The sequence below is a fragment of the Erythrolamprus reginae genome, chromosome 8 (assembly GCF_031021105.1).
Source record: "Erythrolamprus reginae isolate rEryReg1 chromosome 8, rEryReg1.hap1, whole genome shotgun sequence".
In the NCBI taxonomy this organism is placed as follows: domain Eukaryota; kingdom Metazoa; phylum Chordata; class Lepidosauria; order Squamata; family Dipsadidae; genus Erythrolamprus; species Erythrolamprus reginae.
This window is the reverse complement of record NC_091957.1, coordinates 45461083-45481799: the sequence shown is the minus strand read 5'-3', so window position 1 is coordinate 45481799 and position 20717 is coordinate 45461083. Positions and strand designations below refer to the sequence as shown.

At 44.1% G+C, this 20717-nt stretch overlaps 2 protein-coding genes across 4 annotated transcripts in view; both read right to left on the bottom strand.

Annotated features, from left to right (window-relative positions):
* SASH3 (SAM and SH3 domain containing 3) overlaps nucleotides 1–2490 on the bottom strand; it is a 29150-nt gene extending 26660 nt beyond the window's left edge. Inside the window, exon 1 of one of the 2 annotated variants that reach the window (XM_070759845.1) lies at nucleotides 2259–2490. In XM_070759845.1, the coding sequence (XP_070615946.1) occupies nucleotides 2259–2315 (57 nt within the window). In that variant the 5' untranslated portion in view covers nucleotides 2316–2490. The remainder of the gene's footprint in view (nucleotides 1–2258) is intronic. The other variant, XM_070759844.1, reaches the window with a different exon arrangement.
* A 7543-nt stretch (nucleotides 2491–10033) lies between these two features.
* The window catches only part of XPNPEP2 (X-prolyl aminopeptidase 2), a 42967-nt gene continuing 32283 nt past the window's right edge, over nucleotides 10034–20717 (bottom strand). The window contains exons 17-21 of one of the 2 annotated variants that reach the window (XM_070759837.1): nucleotides 17890–17994; nucleotides 15833–15892; nucleotides 13668–13744; nucleotides 12327–12425; nucleotides 10034–11453 (exon numbers count right to left, since the gene is read on the bottom strand). In XM_070759837.1, coding sequence (XP_070615938.1) covers nucleotides 11253–11453; nucleotides 12327–12425; nucleotides 13668–13744; nucleotides 15833–15892; nucleotides 17890–17994 — 542 coding nt within the window. In that variant the 3' untranslated portion in view covers nucleotides 10034–11252. Of the gene's footprint in view, nucleotides 11454–12326; nucleotides 12426–13589; nucleotides 13745–15832; nucleotides 15893–17889; nucleotides 17995–20717 lie in introns of both variants that reach the window. The other variant, XM_070759835.1, reaches the window with a different exon arrangement.

Sequence of the window (20717 nt, the reverse complement as noted above, 5' to 3'; positions counted from 1 at the left end):
TTCAGAAACTTCAAATCATGCAGCGAGAAAGGAAAGAAAGAAAGAATAAAAGAAAAGAAAAAAGAAAAGAAAAGAAAAGAAAGAAAAGATAAAAGATAAAAGAGAGGAAGAAAGAAAGAAAGAAAGAAAGGAAGAAAGAAAGAAAGAAAGAAAGAAAGAAAAGGGAAAGAAAGAAAGAAACTTGTGAAAAGTCAAAAGTCACATTTTGGTACAGCACAGCCAGGCAAGGAATCTTCAGAAACTTCAAGACGTGCAGAGAGAAAGGAAAGAAAGAAAGACAAAAAGACAAGAAAAGAGAAAAGAAAAGAAAGAAAGAAAAGATAAAAGATGAAAGAAAGAAAGAAAGAAAGAAAGAAAAAAAAGGGAAAGAAAGAAAGAAACTTGTGAAAAGTTAAAAGTCACATTTTGGTACAGCACAGCCAGGTAAGGAATCTTCAGAAACTTCAAATCATGCAGCGAGAAAGGAAAGAAAGAAAGAAAAAAAAGAAAAGAAAAGAGAAAAGAAAAGAAAAGAAAGAAAGAAAAGATAAAGGAAAGAAAGAAAGAAAGAAAAAAAGAAAGAAAGAAAAGGGTAAGAAAGAAAGAAACTTGTGAAAAGTCAAAAGTCACATTTTGGTACAGCACAGCCAGGCAAAGAATCGTTATGATTGGTGGAAGATCATTGTATGTTCTAGCAGTAGATTCTGGTGGTTTACCGGCACAGTCTTGATGTCAAACACAACCTCACCATCCAGAGTCTTCTATGAGTGCCACTGTTATCACGAAACTTGTTCTGGCAGCAGAAAGCAGCACAGCCAAACCACATCCAAGGGGCTGTTATTCAAAACGGTTTATGTCTTTGGGCAGTTACAATACCCGCATCTCACTCCTTGCATGCCTACTCTTTGTTAGTGTGACACAACCACAACCTTACTGCTCTTGCTGCAAGAGGTCTTGAAAGTGCTTCGGGCATTTGTGATGGCATTCCCGATGGAATGGACCTTCTCTGCTCCACATGGGCAGATCAAGAAGAAACACAAATAGCCAATAGAAATTTTGATAGCTAATAACGTTTTGAAACCGAACGAGAATAGAAAACAATATTTTAAATCCAGATGACAAAATTTAAAAAAGGAGATAGCACAAGATAAATAATGTATACTGCAACAAACTAGATATATAATTAAGGATTTTAATTAAGAATTTGATAATTGATACTATTCTGCTATACTATATACTATACTATACTATATATTATATACTATACTGCTCAAATAAAATAAAATAAAGGGAACACTCAAATAACACAGCCTAGATCTGAATATTCTCCTTGAATATTTCATTTGCACAACTATTCCATTTGCACAACAGCATGTGAAATTGACTGTCAAGTGGACAGTTTGATTTCACAGAAGTTTGATTTACTTGAAGTTACATTCTGTTTTTTTAAGTGTTCCCTTTATTTTTTTGAGCAGTGTGTATTGTATTGTATTGAAATTTGAAGGTATGTGAATTTGTATCTCTGTAAGGTGTGGAGAAAAATAAAATAAAATAATTATACCTCTCCAAAAAGAAGGGACACAAGAAGTTGATGATAGTATTCAAAACACAGAGGTGTGGATATCACTAGGGCAGGGGACCCCAAACTTTGCAACTTGAAGACTTGTGGACTTCAACTCCCAGAGTTGCCTTTTGTAAACTCCTTAAAACCCACCTCTGCCGTCAGGCATGGGAGAATTGAAACATCTCCCCCTTGCCCATGTAGTTTTTGTGTATGATTTGATTGTGTGTTGTTTTTTATATATTGGGGTTTCTTTTTTGGACTTTTTAATCTAAAACTGTAATTTAGATTTTTAAATATTAGATTTGTTACTATGTACTGTTTTTTACCATTGTTGTGAGTCGCCCCGAGTCTGCGGAGAGGGGCGGCATATAAATCCAATAAATCTAATTTAATCTAATCTAATCAGAGTTGGCTGGAGAATTCTGGGAGTTGAAGTCCACAAGTCTTCAAGTTGCCAAGTTTGAAGACCTGTGCTCTGAGGGGGTCAAAGATCAAATTCCCTCCGTGGGCTCTTTGATTCCCCCATCTCCTACCTTGACCCAAAGCATCCCTCTCCAGGGTCCTACAAACTCTACATCCCTCTCCAGAACCCTACAATTCTCTACCAAGGTAGGGAAATCTATGCTACCTTCTATCTAGGCTCCTTCATTGTCTTGCAGTCCATCTCAGTGGATCAGTTGGGCAGTTGCCTTGCGAGGACTTCGGACAGACTCACCTTCCTCTTTTGGACCTGGTCTTTCTCGCTGGCGTTGGATGGCTTCCGACGCAGCATGGTGCCACTTCCCAAGGACCTCAATTCATGGATGGGCGATGCAGGAGGAGGACCGACAGAGAGACAAAGAGAAGAAGAACGCAAGAAGCTGGGGATGCCAGGAAACCGGCAGGAAATCAATGCATCACATAGACCTCCTTTCCCAGCAGCTGGGCCTCTGCAAGAGACGAAAACGAGACCCAGCCCTGCAGTTTACACATTTGAAACAGGAAGGAAGTGGCAACCTGACGTTCATGAGGACTGGCCTTGCCTGAAACTACAGAAAAGATAGACGGCTTTGGGAGGGAGGGAGGGAAGGAGAAGTGGGTTTTTTTTTTTCTTTTCTGTTTAAGACTTGTGGATCTCAACTCCCAGAATTCCTCAGCCAGCACTGATTGGCTGGGGAATTCTGGGAATTGAAATCCACAGGTGTTAAATCCAAGAGGTTCTTCAGCTCTGTGGGGAATGGAAGGATTTATACTCTTTGAAGACAGCTTTGCATCCTTTTAGAGCAGTGATGGCAAACCTATGGCACGGGTGCCACAGGTGGCACACGGAGCCATATCTGCTGGCACGCGAGCTGTTGCCCTAGCTCAGCTCCATCATGCTTGTGTGTGCCGGCCAGCTGATTTTTGGCTCGCACAGAGGCTCTGGGAGGCCGTTTTTGGCTTCCAGAGAGCCTATGGGGAGATGGGGAGGGCGTTTTTATGCTAAGACTTACGAAGAGAGACTGCGGGAACTGGGCATTTAAATAAAATAAATTTACTCTTTGTCCAATATACAATACATATGGAAGAGAATAGACGTTAAGTAATATATATAACGATAGAAAGTAAAAAGAAGAGAAGTAGTTGGGAGGGAGAGAATATATATGATATAAGAGATAAGGAGAGAATATATCATCGAAACGTCGCCAGAAATTTCCAAATCTTACACGGGAAGAAACCCGAACATACCAATACCGTCATACCTGTACCCGTGAAAATCTACGAAAACAAATATACAGTGGTACCTCAAGATACGAACCCCTCGTCTTATGAACAACTCGTGATACGAACCCGGGGTTCAGAAAAATGTTGCCTCTTCTTACGAACTTTTTTCGAGTTACGAACCGGTGTTCGGAGACAGCTGGGAAGCTGCGCGGCTGTTTTAAAAGGTGACAGCCGGGCGGCGGGGCTTCCCAGAAGCCTCCCGAACGCCGGTTCGTAACTCCAAAAAAGTTCGTAAGAAGAGGCAACATTTTTCTGAACCCCGGGTTCGGTTTGGGAGGTTGCTGGGAAGCCCCGCCGCCCAGCTGTCACCTTTTAAAACAGCCGCGCGGCTTCCCAGCTGTCTCCCGAAGCCAAACGCGGAAGTTCGGGTTTGGCGTTTGGCTTCGGGAGACAGCGGCGCGGCTATTTTAAAAGGTGACAGCCGGGCGGCGGGACTTCCCAGAAGCCTCCCGAACGTCGGTTCGTAACTCCAAAAAAGTTCGTAAGAAGAGGCAAAATTTTTCTGAACCCCGGGTTCGGTTCGGGAGGGAAGCCCCCCAGCGCGGCTGTGACCTTTTAAAACAGCCGCGCGGCTTCCCAGCAGTCGCAGAACGCTGTTTTTTTGCGTGGTTTTTTTTTGGTTGCACGGAATAATTGACGTTACATTGTTTCCTATGGGAAACAATGTTTCGTCTTACGAACCTTTCGTCTTACCAACCTCCTCCTTGCACCAATTAAGTTCGTATCATGAGGTATTACTGTATATATATATATATACACAGTATATATATATATATAGATAAGGAGAGAATATATATGATATATGAGATAAGGAAAGACAATTGGACAGGGGACGATAGGCACATCAGTGCACTTATATACGCCCCTTACTGGCCTCTTAGGAACCTGGAGAGGTCAATCGTGGAGAGTCTAAGGGAGAAGTGTTGGGGGTTGGGAGTTGACACTATTGAGTCCGGTAATGCCTAGAGAAAAGGAGGTCCAGAGCGGACATGATAGCAGTCTACAGGTATACGAGGGGTTGCCACAGAGAGGAGGGGATCACTTTATTCTCCAGGGCACCGGAGGGCCGGACGAGGAACAACAGCTGGAAGCTGACCAAGGAGAGATTCAACCTGGAAATAAGGAAGAACTTCCTGACGGTCAGAACGATCAACCAGCGGAACAACCTACCAGGGGACGTTGTGAACTCCAATACTCTGGACATTTTAAAGAGGAAATTGGACTGCCATTTGGCTAGGATGCTATAGGGTTCCTGCTTAGGCAGGGGGTTGGACTTGATGACCCGCATGGTCCCTTCCAACTCTAACAATAAATAAATAAATAAATAAATAAATAAATAAATAAATAAATAAATACCTCAGCTCCAGGGAAGCCTTTGGAGACGGGGGAAGGCAAAACATGACCCTGCTGGGCCTTCCAGAATTTGGGAAACAGGCTGTTTCCGGCCTCCAGAGGGCCTCCAGGTGGCAGAGGAAGCTGTTTTTGGCTTCCCCAGGCGTTGAATTATGGGTATGGGCATTCGTGCATGCGTGATAGCATGCACACATGCTCTTTTGGCACCTGAGGATAAAAAGGTTCACCATCACTGACCTAGATGCTGGAAGTGCAAACAAGAAAATGGAACATTCCAACACCAATGGTGGATATGGTCTGAAGCAAAAATTTCCCGGAATAATGGCTAAAAGAAATTACGAAAAATGAAATTGAAAAAAAACGCAGAGCTATTTTTTACTAAGGATTTTTACTAAGAACAATAAAGAACTTCAATATTTAAGTACAGTGATACCTTGTCATACAAACTTAATTGGTTCCGGGACGAGGTTCTTAAGGTGAAAAGTTTGTAAGACGAAACAATGTTTCCCATAGGAATCAATGGAAAAGCGATTAATGCGTGCAAGCCCAAAATTCACACCTTTTGCCAGCCGAAGCGCCCATTTTTGCGCTGCTGGGATTCCCCTGATGCTTCCCTACATGGGAAACCCCACCTCCGGACTTCTGTGTTTTTGCGATGCTGCAGGGGAATCCCAGCAGGGGAATCCCAGCATCACAAAAAAGAGCGCTTCGCTGGCAACGGAAGTCCGGAGGTGGGGTTTCCCAGTGAAGGGAGCATCAGTGAAATCGTAGCATCGCAAAAACACTGAAGTCCTCGAAACCCCACCTCCGGACCTCTGTGTTTTTGTGATGTTGCAATTTCACTGAGGCTCCCCTCTCTGGGAAACCCCACCTCCGGACTTCCGTTGCCAGCAAAGTGCCCATTTTTACACTGCTAGATTCCCCTGCTAGGATTCCCCTGCAGCATCACAAAAATATGGAAGTCCAGAGGTGGGGTTTCCCATGGAGGGGAGCCTCAGGGGAATCCCAGCAGTGCAAAAACGGGTGCTTCGCTGGCAATGGAAGTCCGGAGGTGGGGCATCCCAGCGGCGGCGGTGGGTTTGTAAGGTGAAAATAGTTTGTAAGAAGAGGCAAAAAAATCTTAAACCCCGGGTTTGTATCTCGAAAAGTTTGTATGACGAGGCGTTCGTAAGACGAGGTATCACTGTATTTGCATCCTGAGAGCAGCGAGGATGGCCTTTGCACAGCAGTGGAAAAACGAAGAAGCCCCTAAAGAGGGAATGATAATTTTAAAAATTATAGACTGTGCAGAATGGACATGCTGACAAGGAGGTTGAAAGGGCAGAGGACTCTGATTATTATAAAATATGGGCTAAATATGAGAGAGAAATGGTAAGAGAAGCTAAATTGTAGGGATATCATAAAGTAGTTAACAATTTTAGTAATTTTGTATATAGCATAAGGAACAGTAGTTGTAAGAATAATAAAGAAATGTAAAAATGTACAAATTTGAGATAATAATTCCTCCAAAATCTCCGTAACATCTGATGAAAATGGGGTTGTAAATAACGCTTTTATTGAGATTGACAATGTATGGTCCTCCACTAGATAGCAGCAGAGAGACAGAAACATCTGACCCTTTGCTTCCCTCTTGTGGTCATCTGGATTTTTGCAGCTCATATTTGATATCTCTACATTTATAGTGATGGATAGACCAGACCAGAGTAGAGAATTGGGGCATCTAACAATGTTTCTCTATCACAGGTCCTTAATTTTTAACCACCTTTTAATGTTTGGTGCAGGACAGCCCTCCCTTCTGCCCTTACTTTTATCACTTTCCCCAACCCACCTCTCAACTTAACTACTGGCTTGTGGTTTGAATATTTTTCATCATTTTTTTGCAAATGAGACCAGGAACTGCCTCTATTAGTTCTGAGAGGGAGAGGGGAAAGGATCACCAAGCATTGCCTGAATGCATTTCAGTTATAACCTCTGGCAACATTTGAATTTGAATTAACAATGGTAAGAACTAAAATCTTCTTGCTAGTATTTTAAAAGTTACAAATCAAGTTTTGTTCCACTTGAATGCAAGGAAGTTATATGTCAACTTCCCCTACTTCTCCCTCTGTATATACCATGTGTATGAGAGGTGGGGGAAAGAGAGAAAGAGAGAGAGATGAGAGGGGGAGAGAGTTGGAGAGGGGGATAGGGAAGGAGAGGGAGAGGGAGAAGGAAGAGGGAAAGAAAAGGGGGAGAGAGAAGGAGAGAGGGAGAGATGGGAGAGAAGGAGAAGGGAAGGAGAGGGGGAGAGAGAAGGAGAGGGAGAAGGAGGGGGAGAGAGATGGAGAGGGAGAGGGAGAGAAGAAGAGGAGGTAGAGGGAGGAGAGAGAAAGATATAAGGGGGGAGAAAAGTGAAGAAGGAGAGAGGGGGGGAGGGAAAGGGGGAGGGAGAAGAGAGGGAAAGGAGAGGGGTAGAGAAGGAGAGAGATGGGAAAGAAAGGGGAGAGAGGGAGAGAGAAGGAGAGGGAGGAGAGAGAAGGAGGTGGAGAGAGAGATGGAGAGGGAGAGGGAGAGGAGGGAGAGGGAGGAGAGAGAAAGAGATAAGGGGGAGGTGGAGAAGGAAAGAGAGGGGGAGGGAGGGGGAGAGGTGAAAAGGGTAGAAAGGGGCGAGAGGGGGCGAGAGAAGGAGGTGGAGAGAGAGTTGGAGAGGGAGAGAGAAGAAGAGGGAGGAGAGAGAATGAGGTGGAGAAAGAGAGGGAGAGGGAAAGAGAGATGGAGAGGGAGAGAGGGAGGAGAGAGGGAGAGGAAGGGATAGGGAAAGGAGAGGGAGAGAGGAGAGAGAGACAGAGAGTCAGAGAGAGAGAGAATGCTATTGTTTTATTGTTTCATGGATTTTAATCTTTTCATCCCCAAACTGTCTTAAAAAACCCTCCATCGTAGAACTTCCTTACTGCTAAGACAGCTACGCAGAGATGCCCCAAAGTTACCATGAGCCAAGCCCGACTTGAAACAATCTTTAATCTTTTAGATCCAGATAATTAGGGACAGGATTACACTCTCAGTTTGTGGCCTCCCTTCCACCATAAATATCAAAGTTGAATAACATCCATAATTAATAAAGTTATAACGAGGTTCTTTTCCCCCTCCCTCCCTCCCTCCGACATAAAGGTCGCAAAACATGTCATTTCCTGGTGGAACCTCGAAGCTGATTTCAGTAAAGTTTGTGAGCAGTTCTCCACGTGTGAGCTTGGTTGCTCGGGTGAAATGTGAGTACCTTGGTGTCATCTGGTGGGCAACCAATTTGCACCACCCTGGTTTCGTGGAACGAGTTTGGACAGATTATTTGTCCAATAATAATAAGGACCAGGGGAGACATGATAGCAGTGCTCCAATATCTCAGGGGTTGCCACAAAGAAGAGGCAGTCAAACTGTTCTCCAAAGCACCTGAGGGTAGGACAAGAAGCAATGGGTGGAAACTAAACAAGGAGAGAAACAATTTAGAACTAAGGAGGAATTTCCTGACAGAACAATTAATCAGTGGAACAATTTGCCTCCAGAAGTTGTGAATGCTCCAACACTGGAAGTTTTTAAGCAGATGTTGGATAACCATCTGTGTGGTGTAGGGTTTCCTGCCTAAGCAGGGGGTTGGACTAGAAGACCTCCAAGGTCCCTTCCAACTCTGTTGTTGTTATTATTATTATTATTTAGGTTGGGGCCTCTATGACACCTGCCCTGCCTCAGCTATTCTGAAGATGTCTTCTTTCTGTCCCCTGTCACTCCTATGACGTTTGATATTTGAAGCATTGAGTGAGAAAGAATCAAAATGAAATCTCCCAGAGCAGGTTGTAGGCTATTGTTGATCATTGTCAACGATACAGAATGCCTATCTTGACACCATATTGACTAAACAAAAAAACTCTGCTCTAGAGTAAAGATCCTCGGATCTTTTTATTGTTCTATTTGAGGCAAAGGTTACTTACTTAGCTCTTTCTAGTGTTCTAGCTAAGAGTAAAGGTTAAATACAATCACACGCTCACCTATTTGCCTGACATGATCTGTCTGTATGTTGTATGTTAACCATTTATCCATTATTGTGTTCCCCCCCAAATGGAGTTCTCCTCCCCCCCTGAAACCCTCCAGTGGCCAGAAATTGCCCATTTTTGTGAACTTCAAAAAAAGTTGGGAAACGGGCCATTTCTGGCCTTCAGAGGACCTCCAGGATGGTAGGGAAGGCCGTTTTCATCCTCCTTAGGCTCCTGGAATGGCTCTGGAGCTTGGGATCAGCAAAAAACCCCACCTCCTTCTGGTTTCACCTGGAACTTGGCAAATGGGCCATTTTCTGCCTCCAGAGGGCCTCTGGAGGTTGAGTGTGGAAGGCTATTTTCACCTTCCCCAGGCTCCTAGAAAGGGAATGCTGGCTGGGGAATTCTGGGAGTTGAAGTCCAAATATCTTCAAGTTGCCAACGTTGGGAAACACTGATCTAGAAGGTTGGGCTCCTACTTTTCTTCATCTTCAGCCTGGAGATGGAATCAACCACCAGGCAGCCCCTGTTCTTGTAAACAGTAGCCTCTCTAATTTTGTTATACGACAGTTTTATAAGGCGATGAAGGATCCAGGCGCAAATGGTGCACAGAATTCAACAGCCCCCCCCTCCTTTTTTTTTTGCTCCATTTCAATCCTCAAGTCGTAACAGAGCTGAGGTGGCAGGCTGGGTAGAATGCGGTACTGCAGGCCACTAAAGCAGACTGTAGATCTGCAGGTCAGCGGTTCAAATCTCACCACCGGCTCAAGGTTGACTCAGCCTTCCATCCTTCCAAGGTGGGTAAAATGAGGACCCGGATTATTGGGGGCAATAGGCTGGCTTTGTTAAAAAGTGCTATTGCTAACATGTTATAAGCCGCCCTGAATCTAAGGAGAAGGGCGGCATAACCTCAGGGACCGCCTTCTGCTGCACGAATCCCAGCAACCAGTTAGGTCCCACAGAGTGGGTCTTCTCCGGGTCCCGTCAACCAAACAATGTCGCTTGGCGGGACCCAGGGGAAGAACCTTCTCTGTGGCAGCCCCGGCCCTCTGGAACCAACTCCCCACCAGAGATTAGAATTGCCCCCACCCTCCTTGCCTTTCGTAAGCTGCTTAAAACCCACCTCTGCCGCCAGGCATGGGGGAACTGAGATACACTTCCCCCTAGGCCTTTACAATTCTATGCATGGTATGTCTGTATGTATGATTGGTTTTTATATAATTGGGCTTTTAACTGTTTTTAGTATTGGATTATTGTCATATACTGTTTTATTACTGTTGTTAGCCGCCCCGAGTCTGCGGAGAGGGGCGGCATACAAATCCAATAAATAAATAATTTTTTTAAAAAATGGAATATATAAAAGAAATAAATAAAAAGATAACACTCAATGAAATTCTTTAGATGTTATTTTATTAGCGGTACCTATGTGGCTGGATTTGCAAGAAGACCGGTACAGTTCTCGAAAGGATCTTCTATCATTGGGAAGGACTAACTTCGTGAACGACAGTTAGTAACTTGATTGTTAAGTGAGCCTGGCTCCTCAATTGACTTGGGTTAATTATTTCCTCCATAAATCTATTTTTCTAACATGCGCGGAAGCAAAATAATCGCCAAAATGTTGTGCGCCCTGCGCATCTGTTTGTGTGATTTGCTTCCTGCACATGTGCGGAAACAAAATCTTGCTCTGATGCATGTTCACTCACCAGTCGTCCAGAGTTGTGCACACATAGTGGAAATAAATTGCAACCCCTGCCTGGTTTATACCAGTGGTGGCTTTCTACCGGTTTGGCCCAGTTTGGGGGAACCAGTAGCAACGGTGGTGGGAGGCTCCGCCCATCCACCCAGACGTCATCATGGACATTCTGCACATGTGCAGAAGCATCATGCGCACACATGTTCCCAAACCGGTAGCAAGGGCAAGCGAAAACCACCACCACTGGTTTGTACACTTCCTGGTTGGAATCAGATAGAGGAGACATTGGTGGTGCCAACAGAGATGGGAAGAAGGATGGTTACTGACATCTAGAGGCCTAAAATGGAGACCTGTGCTATGAGATATGGGTTGAGATGGACCAGACAATGAGACTAGGACAGCGATGGTGAACCTATGGCATGGGTGCCGCGGGTGGCACGTGGAGCCATAGCTGCTGGCACGTGAACCATTGCCCTATTTCAGCTCCAGCGTGCATGTGTGTGCCAGCCAGCTGATTTTTTGGCTGACACAGAGGCTCTGGGAGGGCGTTTTTAGCTTCCAGAGAGCCTCTAGGAGGATGGTGGAGGGCATCCAGCCTTTAGAGGCTGGAGAGAGCGAAACACGAGCCTACTGGGCCCAGCAGAAGTTGGGAAACAGGCCACTTCCAGCCTCCAGAGGGCGTCCGGGGAGTGTGGGAAGCTGTTTTTGCCCTCCCCAGGCATTGAATTATGGGTGTGGGCACTCACGCATGTGTGATAGTGTGACCGCATGTTCTTTCGGCACCCGAGAGAAAAAAGGTTCACCATCACTGGTCTAGCGGCTAAAATGGAGACCTATGCTGTGAGATATGAGTTGAGACGGACCAGACTAGGATCACACAGGGTGAAGGGTCATAAGGAAGTCATGGGGTGCTCCTGGATCAATGCTGGGCTCCTGGCAGAATGGTCGAGGCCAGCGTGGTCACTGCCAAGGTGCCTAGAGACGCTGCCAGCAAGGAGGCGTGAGAGAAAGGCTCCGTGTTCTTCTCCAGCCACTGGTATTCCTCTTCCAGCTTACGACTCTTCAACTCAGGCCCAATGACCTGGCGGATGGTCTCATAGTAATTGTTGAGGTACCGGATCTGCAGAAAGACAGTAGTGTGAATTTCAAGATGACGTCCTTTGGCTTGATCCTGTTCTGCCTTGCACGGCAGCCAGCCCATAATTATCCCCAAATGAAAACTCACACACACACGTTTCAAAAAGAATAAGAGTCTATTTTACAGAGACGTTTGTTAAACTTCACAAGTGCAAACCCCCTGCCAAAATCCGGGTGTGAGGGCAACTTGATAAGATAAAGTCACACACACTTGATTCTCAGCCAAACGTCTACTCACAATATTAACCCTATGAATTGCTCAGTACTGTATCCAGGTTTGTAAGGCAAAAACACTCTTCGCAGGCTTTTCTCCTCTGGAGGCATGAACGTTGACTTCTTGCAAAGCGTCCCCTCCAAAGTCCTCCCCCTTATATACTCTCTGGAAGTGCAGACTTTGCATAGCTGAGCTCACTTCCTCCTTCTGAGCTTCCTTAACTGCTCCTGCCTCCCCTGCATTCTTCTTACCCATACATACAGGATCGAATCCCTTATCTCCTCTTCCTCCTCCTCAGACCCGGGCAAATCCCCAGTTGGGGGCTGCAAATCCCCAGTTGGGGGCTGCAAATCCCCAGTTGGGGGCTGCAAATCCCCAGTTGGGGGCTGCAAATCCCCAGTTGGGGGCTGCAAATCCCCAGTTGGGGGCTGCAAATCCCCAGTTGGGGGTTCTATAGCCTCTGTAGGCTCCTCACACCCAGGCTCTTCCTCTTCCTCCGTCTCGCTGTCTGAGTCCTCCGGCAGCCACACAGGCCGACTGTGCCCCGATGGCACCAGTTCATCAGCCTCAAAGTCCGTTGCCAGAGGGTCTGGCTCTGAGCCAACCACAACAGCTCCCATGACCCATCTGGGCCTCCTTTACCTGATCCGTGGAGAGGAGGCTCTGGTTAATGAGGTTCCGTGCGTAGGGTACCAGGGACACCACCTTGAACGTCAAGTAGGCCTCTTCATTCACTGGATACTGCAATCGATCAAAAGAGGACAGGCTCAATTCTCGTAGGACATACAAGACCTCCCCCCCTGGGTTTGCCCATCAGGTGGCAACTGGCATTTTGGAATGACCCCAGGGAGACATCTTTCAAAGCTCTCAGAGTCAATGTAAGAGCTTCAGTAGTGCAGTGGTTAAAGTGCAGTACTGCAGGCTACTTCTGCTGATTAGATTAGATTAGATTAGATTAGATTTATTGGATTTATATGCCGCCCCTCTCCGCAGACTCAGGGTGGCTCACAACAATGGCAAAAACAGTACATAGTGATAAATCTAATATTTACCAATCTAATTACAGTTTTAGGTTAAAAAATTCATAAAAGCAACCCCAATATATATAAAAAACAAGCACACAATCAATCATACACCAAAACAACATGGGCAAGGGGGAGATGTTTCAATTCCCCCATGCCTGATGGCAGTGGTGGGTTTTAAGGAGTTTACAAAAGGCAAGGAGGATGGGGGCAATCCTAATCTCTGGGGGGAGCTGGTTCCAGAGGGTTGGAGCCACCACAGAGAAGACTCTTCCCCTGGGTCCCGTCAGATGACATTGTTTAGTCGACGGGACCTGGAGAAGGCCAATTCTGTGGGACCTAACCGGTCACTGGGATTCGTGCGGCAGAAGGCGATTCCAGAGATATTCTGGTCTGGTGCCATGAAGGGCTTTATAGGTCATAACCAACACGTTGAATTGTGACCGGAAACTGATCGGCAACCAATGCAGACTGCGGAGAGTTGGAGTAATATGGGCATACTTAGAGAAGCCCATGATTGCTCTCGCAGCTGCATTCTGCATGATCTGAAGTTTCCGAACATTTTTCAAAGGTAATCACCGTCTACCAGCAGTTTTGGCAGATCGAATCTTAATAGGCTCAAGGTTGACTCAGCCTTCCATCCTTCTGAGGTGGGTCAAATGAGGACCCAGATTGTGGGGGGAATATGCTGGCTCTGTTAAAAAGTGCTATTGCTAACATGATGTAAGCCGCCCTAAGTCTAAGAAGAAGGGTGGCATTTTTTTTTAAAAAAAGAATAAATAAATAAACAAATAATTCCAGATTACTTTTTTTCCAGGTATCTCCAGTATGTGATGGATGAGTCTACAGGTAATATTCTCTGCGTTGCAATATGTTTACCCACCGACTTGCCCAGAGGCGATCCTTTGATGGATGGCGTGTTGTGAGTGGACTGATCAAAGGCAGGAAAAAAGGACCTCACCTTGGTCTTAGCTTGTACCACAAGTGCAACATCCTCAATACGGATGCCAAATTCCCCGTCATGATAATAACCAGGCTCTGGAGACAAAGAAAGGAAGAAAAAGAGCAGGGAACAAAAACGGAGATATTTCAGTTGTTATATTTATGAGTGTCAAATGTTTCTGGGTTTTATCTTGTAAGTCACTGAAAGTTACGGTATTTTTCGGAGTATAAGACACACTGGAATATAAGGTGCACTTTGGTTTTGGGGGAGGAAATTAGGGGAAAAAAATCTACCTACCAGGTGTTCTTTCGGGCTCTCTGGTAGACTCCTCCCAAAAATTCACAGGTACAAAGTTCAGACACACACACGTTTGAAAATTCAAAACAATGTTCTTTATAATGAAATTTCACTTAACCTAAGCCCTCTTTTGGTATATCAAAGAGCACTGGTCTCCAAACAAACTGGTAATTTGTACAAGTCCCTTATCAGTTCTGTGATACTTAGCTTGCAGCTGTGAGGCAATTCACAGTCCTTCTTCTTTCACAAAGTGACACACACTTTGCTCTGGTTTAGTTTCAAAGTGGGGAAAAATCAGCACACAAAAGGTCAAAGTCAGTAAAGCAGTCACGAAACACAACGATCAGATAATCCTCCACAATGGCCAAACCCACAGGCTGCTATTTATAGCAGCCTCAATAATTACCACAGCCCCACCCAACCACATGTGGCCTCATTTTCCTTGATAATAATCTCTCAGTTGTTGTTGCCTATGCATCGCTCTCCGCATGCGTGGCTGTATCATTAACTCTTGTTCTGAATCCAAGGAGGAGCTAGATAATTGATCTCCTTCTGAGCTGTCTGCCACACTCTCCTCCTCCCTGTCACTCATGTCTTCTTGGTCAGAGGAGCCTTCATCAGCAGATTTCACCGGGGGCAAAACAGGCCTGCAGCATGAGGATGTCTCCCCCACATCCATAGTCCTTGGGGCAGGAGCTGGGCCAGAGCTAACCACAACACCAGGTATTCATCTGGCTAGCGTCCTTAGTCTGGTCAGTTTCAGCACATTATTTTATCGCATGGTTAGGGCTGAAAAAAAAATCTTCAGTGGCAGTAGCAATGAAAACAAGCCTGCAAAGATTTAGGGCTGGAAAAAAACTTATTTGGAGGAAGTAGCAATGAAAGAATCCTGCAAGCTGGGATGATCTGGCCATTGAATCTATAGGACGGTTGCAGTGCGTACTTGAATGAATGATTTTTAAATGTTTAATTTTTTAAGAATATTTTAAACTAATTATTTATCTTAATTGGATTTAGATGCATTTATATATTGTGTTTTCTATTAATATGTTGTGAGCTGCCCTGAGTCCATGGAGAGGGGGCAGCATAGAAACATAGAAACATAGAAGACTGACGGCAGAAAAAGACCTCATGGTCCATCTAGTCTGCCCTTATACTATTTCCTGTATTTTATCTTACAATGGATATATGTTTATCCCAGGCATGTTTAAATTCAGTTACTGTGGATTTACCAACCACGTCTGCTGGAAGTTTGTTCCAAGGATCTACTACTGTTTCAGTGAAATAATATTTTCTCATGTTGCCTTTGATCTTTCCCCCAACTAACTTCAGATTGTGTCCCCTTGTTCTTGTGTTCACTTTCCTATTAAAAACACTTCCCCCCTGAACCTTATTTAACCCTTTAACATATTTAAATGTTTCGATCATGTCCCCCCTTTCCTTCTGTCCTCCAGACTATACAGATTGAGTTCATTAAGTCTTTCCTGATACATTTTATGCTTAAGACCTTCCATTATGCTTAAGACCTTCCAATACAATACAATAATTAATTAATTAATAATAATAATAATAATAATAATAAATTAATAATAGCATACAATAAATGAATAAATAAGATCGTTAGCACCTTGTTGGGGCTGAAAAAACTCTTTTCAGAGGGAGTAGCAAGAGCCGAGAAGATCATTACTAGCACCTCGTAAGGACTGGGGAAAAAAGCTTCAAAAAGAATATACTCAAAATATAAAATGCCCCCAAATTTCAGCCTCCTTTAGAAGGGAAAAAAGTGCGTCTTATACTCCAAAAAATATGGTACCTTGAACCGTGAGAGGGGTTTGGTGGAGGAAAATAAATTTGATAAATAAATAAATAATATCAGGTTGACCTACCTATGGAAGTGAACATCCCCTTATCCATGGGAACGTTGCGGGACTGGAATCCCACAGGCCCTGATGGAGGAAGGAGAAGTGAATGAATGTGGATCTTTCAATCAAGCCAATCATTTCAACAAATGGGACTGGACCTCAGCTTATGGGGACATTGCCCATTTAGACCAATAAGCCACCAAAATCCAAGGAGATGCCAATAGCAAGCAATAAACCTTGACTCATTTCTAATGACTGGTTGGTTTTTTGCAGCCCATAAACCTAGATCTAGTTTTGACTTTTCTTCATCCCCTTCTTTGGAGTTTTAGAGATGAATCTTTCTACGTATATCTGAAGGTGTTAAAGGCTGGACTGGAATTGCCGCATGAATCCCAGTGTCTGGTTAGGTCCCACTGAGTTGGCCTTCTCCAGGTCCCATCAACTAGACCAGTGTTTCCCAACCTTGGCCACTTGAAGATATCTGGACTTCAACTCCCAGAATTCCCCAGCCAGCATTTGCTGGCTGGGGGATTCTGGGAGTTGAAGTCCAGATATCTTCAACTGGCCAAGGTTGGGAAGCACTGAACTAGACAATGTCGTTTGGCGGGGCCTAGGGGAAGAGCCTTCTCTGTGGGGGGCCCGGCCCTCTGGAATCAGCTTCCCCCCGGAGATTCGCACTGCCCCCACCCTCCTCGCCTTCCGTAGAAGCTTAAAGACCTATTTATGCCACCAAGCTTGGGGCGATAAGACCCTAGCTCCCCCTGGCCGACAAGTGTAGTAGTATGTTTTGCTGAGTGAATGGTAATGAATGTTTTTAAATCGTATTAGTGTTTTTTAAAGTTCTTTTTAGTTATATTAATTGGATTCTTATGTATTTGCTATATACAAATTCCTTGTGTGTCCAATCACACTTGGCCAATAAAGAATTCTATTCTATTCTATTCTATTCCATTCCATTCCATTCTAATTGTTTTTGATATTTTGTGAGCCGCCCTGAGTTCTCGGAGAGGGGCGGCATACAAATCCAATAAATAAATAAATGAATAAATTTCCTCTGTGCAAGGTGGGAATTCTTATCATACAAAACTCTTTTGCTACCATCATCTCAAATTTGGCTTCCATCATTTCAAATCACAAGAATGTATTCCTTTTTTGCAATGCCTACTGAGAAAGTGGTGGGTTGCTCTTGGTTTGGCCTGGTTTGACCTCGCATCTAACAGGGGGTCCTCAAAGTCCCCATCGTCCTCTGACTCAGACAATTCCCTAACTGGGGGTTCTACAGTCTCTGGTGGTTCCCCAGTCTCCAATTCCCTCTCACCCTCACTCACCCTCGAAATCCGTGACCAGCTGAGCCGGATATGGACCACTCACAACAATAATTGAATAATCAAACAGGCCTTTCAGATGCTGCAGAACTAAAACTCTCAGCTGACCCAACCGCTTGTTGAGGCAGTAGTAGCAACATCTGGAAAGCCATAGCTCCTCCATGCTGATCATAAAAACATAGAAACATAGAAGTCTGACGGCAGAAAAAGACCTCATGGTCCATCTAGTCTACCCTTATACTATTTTCTGTATTTTATCTTAGGATGGATCTATGTTTATCCCAGGCATGTTTAAATTCAGTTACTGTGGATTTATCTACCACGTCTGCTGGAAGTTTGTTCCAAGGATCTACCACTCTTTCAGTAAAATAATATTTTCTCATGTTGCTTTTGATCTTTCCCCCAACTAACTTCAGATTGTTCCCCCTTGTTCTTGTGTTCACTTTCCTATTAAAAACACTTCCCTCCTCAATCTTATTTAACCCTTTAACATATTTCAATGTTTCGATCATGTCCCCCCTTTTCCTTCTGTCCTCCAGACTATACAGATTGAGTTCATGAAGTCTTTCCTGATACGTTTTATGCTGAAGACCTTCCACCATTCTTGTAGCCCGTCTTTGGACCCGTTCAATTTTGTCAATATCTTTTTGTAGGTGAGGTCTCCAGGACTGAACACAGGATTCCAAATGTGGTCTCACCAGCGCTCTATATAGCGGGAGTGGTGGTTTGTTCCCTACTGGACTTGCTGCCACTTACACTCATGAACGGACAAGAAGTTGCCGATGCCGTGACCGGTGCCATGGCCATAGTCCAACCCAGCTTCCCATAAGGGCCGTCGAGCGAACACTTCCACCATTCTTCCTGCAATGCGGAATAAAATTTTTGCTTAGTCTCTGCGAGGAAAATATTTGGGTTGATTTATATATACTTTAAAAAAAAATCAAAAAGAGGACTGGGAAAATATTTGCAGACTCCTTGCACCCTGCACATAAATTGTTTCAACTTCTACCCTCAAATTGACAGTAAAGGGCAGCAGTGTTCCCTCTAATTTTTTTGGGGGGTGGGCGGAAAAGTATAGTGTCTGAGCGGCAGTCCCTTCAAGACTGGGCGGCACAGAAATATTAAATAAACAAACAAACAAACAAACAAATAAAAAACCCACCCTGTTTTGCCTCAGACAATTTCAAAATAAAATATTGTACTGTGTGTCTATAACAGTGAGCTCATAATAGGGCAACTCTATCAATATCAAAATGCCACTTAAAGAGTTGAGCTAGTTTCAAACTAGATTTTGATTTTCTTTCTCTCTTCCTTACTCCCATTCTTTTTCTTTCTCTTTTCCTTCCTCTCTTTTTTCTATCTGTTTCTCTCTCTTCCTCTCTTCCTCTCTCTCTCCTTCCCTCTCACTCTTTCCCTCTCGGCTTCTGGGCAGGTTTGGAAAACTCTGAGTTGATGATGATTTTTAAGTGAGCGATTGCTCACTGCTCAGCTTAGAGGGAACTATGAAGGACAGTGATGGCAACCCTTTTTTTCCTCGAGTGCCGAAAGAGGGTGGGCACCAAAGGCTTCCTTGGAGCCGGAAGACAGTAAAAACACCCTCCTCCATCCTCCTGGAGGCTCTCTGGAAGCGGAAAATGCCCTCCCAAAGCCTCTGGGCCTGCACATACATGCACGTTGGAGGTGAGTTCAGGCAACGGCTCATGTGCCAGCAGATATGGCTCTGTGTGCCACCTGTGGCACCTGGGCCATAGGTTCACCATCTTTGCTATAGAGCAGTGTTTTTCAACCAGTGTGCCACGGCGAGACATGGTCAGGTGTGCCGCGAAGCTCAGCTTCCGAGACCGGAAGCTGAGCTTCATTCTTCGCACCTTCCTTCTTCGCGGCAGCCGGGGGCGGTGGCTGCGAGTGGGAGCTCCAGGTCGGAGGCACCGGCACGGGCAGCGCCCCGCCCAGCTGGAGCTTCCCTGGAGGGGGGCGGCGACAATTGTCCTTTGAAAGAGAGAGATAGCAAGAGAGACAGAGAGAGAGAAAGAAAGAGAGAGAGAGAAAGAGAGAGATAGCAAGAGAGAGAGATAAAGAGAGTGAGAAAGAAAGCAAGAGGGAGAGCAAGAGAGGGGGAAGGAGGGAGAGAGAAAGACATAGAGGGAGGGAAGGAGGGAGAGAGAAAAAGCAAAAAAGAGAGGAAGGAAGGAAGAGAGAAAGAAAGAGGGATGGAGAGAGAGAGAAAGAAAGAGGAAGGAAGAGAGAGAAAGAGGGAGGGACAGAGAAATAAAGTGAAAGAGAAGAGATTTTTTTTGTCCAAACTTTTTTTTAGGGCCCCCCCCCATTCAATGTTTCCCAGGATTTTGAAAATGTGAATAATGTGCCGCAGCTCAAAAAAGGTTGGGAAACACTGCTATAGAGCACTGCAAACTAGAACAAGTAGACTATAAGGACAGTTTTTCCCCAAATGCCATCACTCTGCTAAACAATTTCCACAACACTGTCAAACTATTTAGTAAGGTGGTATTCTCTTCTTCTCATCCTATTACCTATCTCCTGCCTCTTATGAGTATAACTTTGTGGTTAGTATCCTTAGGATTTGTATTGTTTTATTTAGATTCCTAGTATGATTTTTGTTGATTGTTCATTTAGTATCTATTGACTATCACTAAGTGTTGTATCTTATGATTTATGGGGAATGTATTTACGATGACTATGATGATGATTTATCACATGTACTTACGGACCGAAGACAAATTCCTTGTGTGGCCAATCACACTTGGCCAATAAAGAATTCTATTCTATTCTATATTACGGTATATATTATTACTATCAAGAGCGGAGCGATTAGACCTCCTCCTTTTTGTTACATGTTTTGTTGTCCTTTTATGTATGTATGTTTTGTCTTGTTTTTGAAAATTATAATAAACTTTAAAAATAATAACAACTTTTTAAAAAAAGGAATATATTAGAATAGAATAGAATAGAATAGAATAGAATTTTTATTGGCCAAGTGTGATTGGACACACAAGGAATTTGTCTTGGTGCCATATGCTCTCAGTGTACATAAAATAAAATATACATTTGTCAAGAATCATGTGTTACAACACTTAATGATTATCATAGGGGTCAAATAAGCAGTGAAGAAGCAATATTAATAAAAATATTAGGATATAAGCAACAAGTTACAGTCATACAGTCAACATGGGAGGAAATGGGTGATGGGAATGATGAGAAAAACTAGTAGAATAGAAGTGCAGATTTAGTAGAAAGTCTGACAGTGTTGAGGGAATTATTTGTTTAGTAGAGTGATGGCGTTACTATTATTAGTATTGCTATTACTACTACTACTACTACTACTACTACTACTAATAAAATAATAATAATTTATTCTAAAGTCTAAAATGTTTAGGAGATAGAAAAGACAGCCCAAAATACGTATGATATAATGAAACAATCATTGGTAATTATTCCAGCTCAGCTTGTTTCAAACCGTACTGTTTTCCAGATGCTTCCGAACAACTGCAGTTCCTTCTGGCCAAGGATTTCAAGAACACATCTGGCGCCCATCAGGCTGGTAATCAGCTTGAATAGACTACATA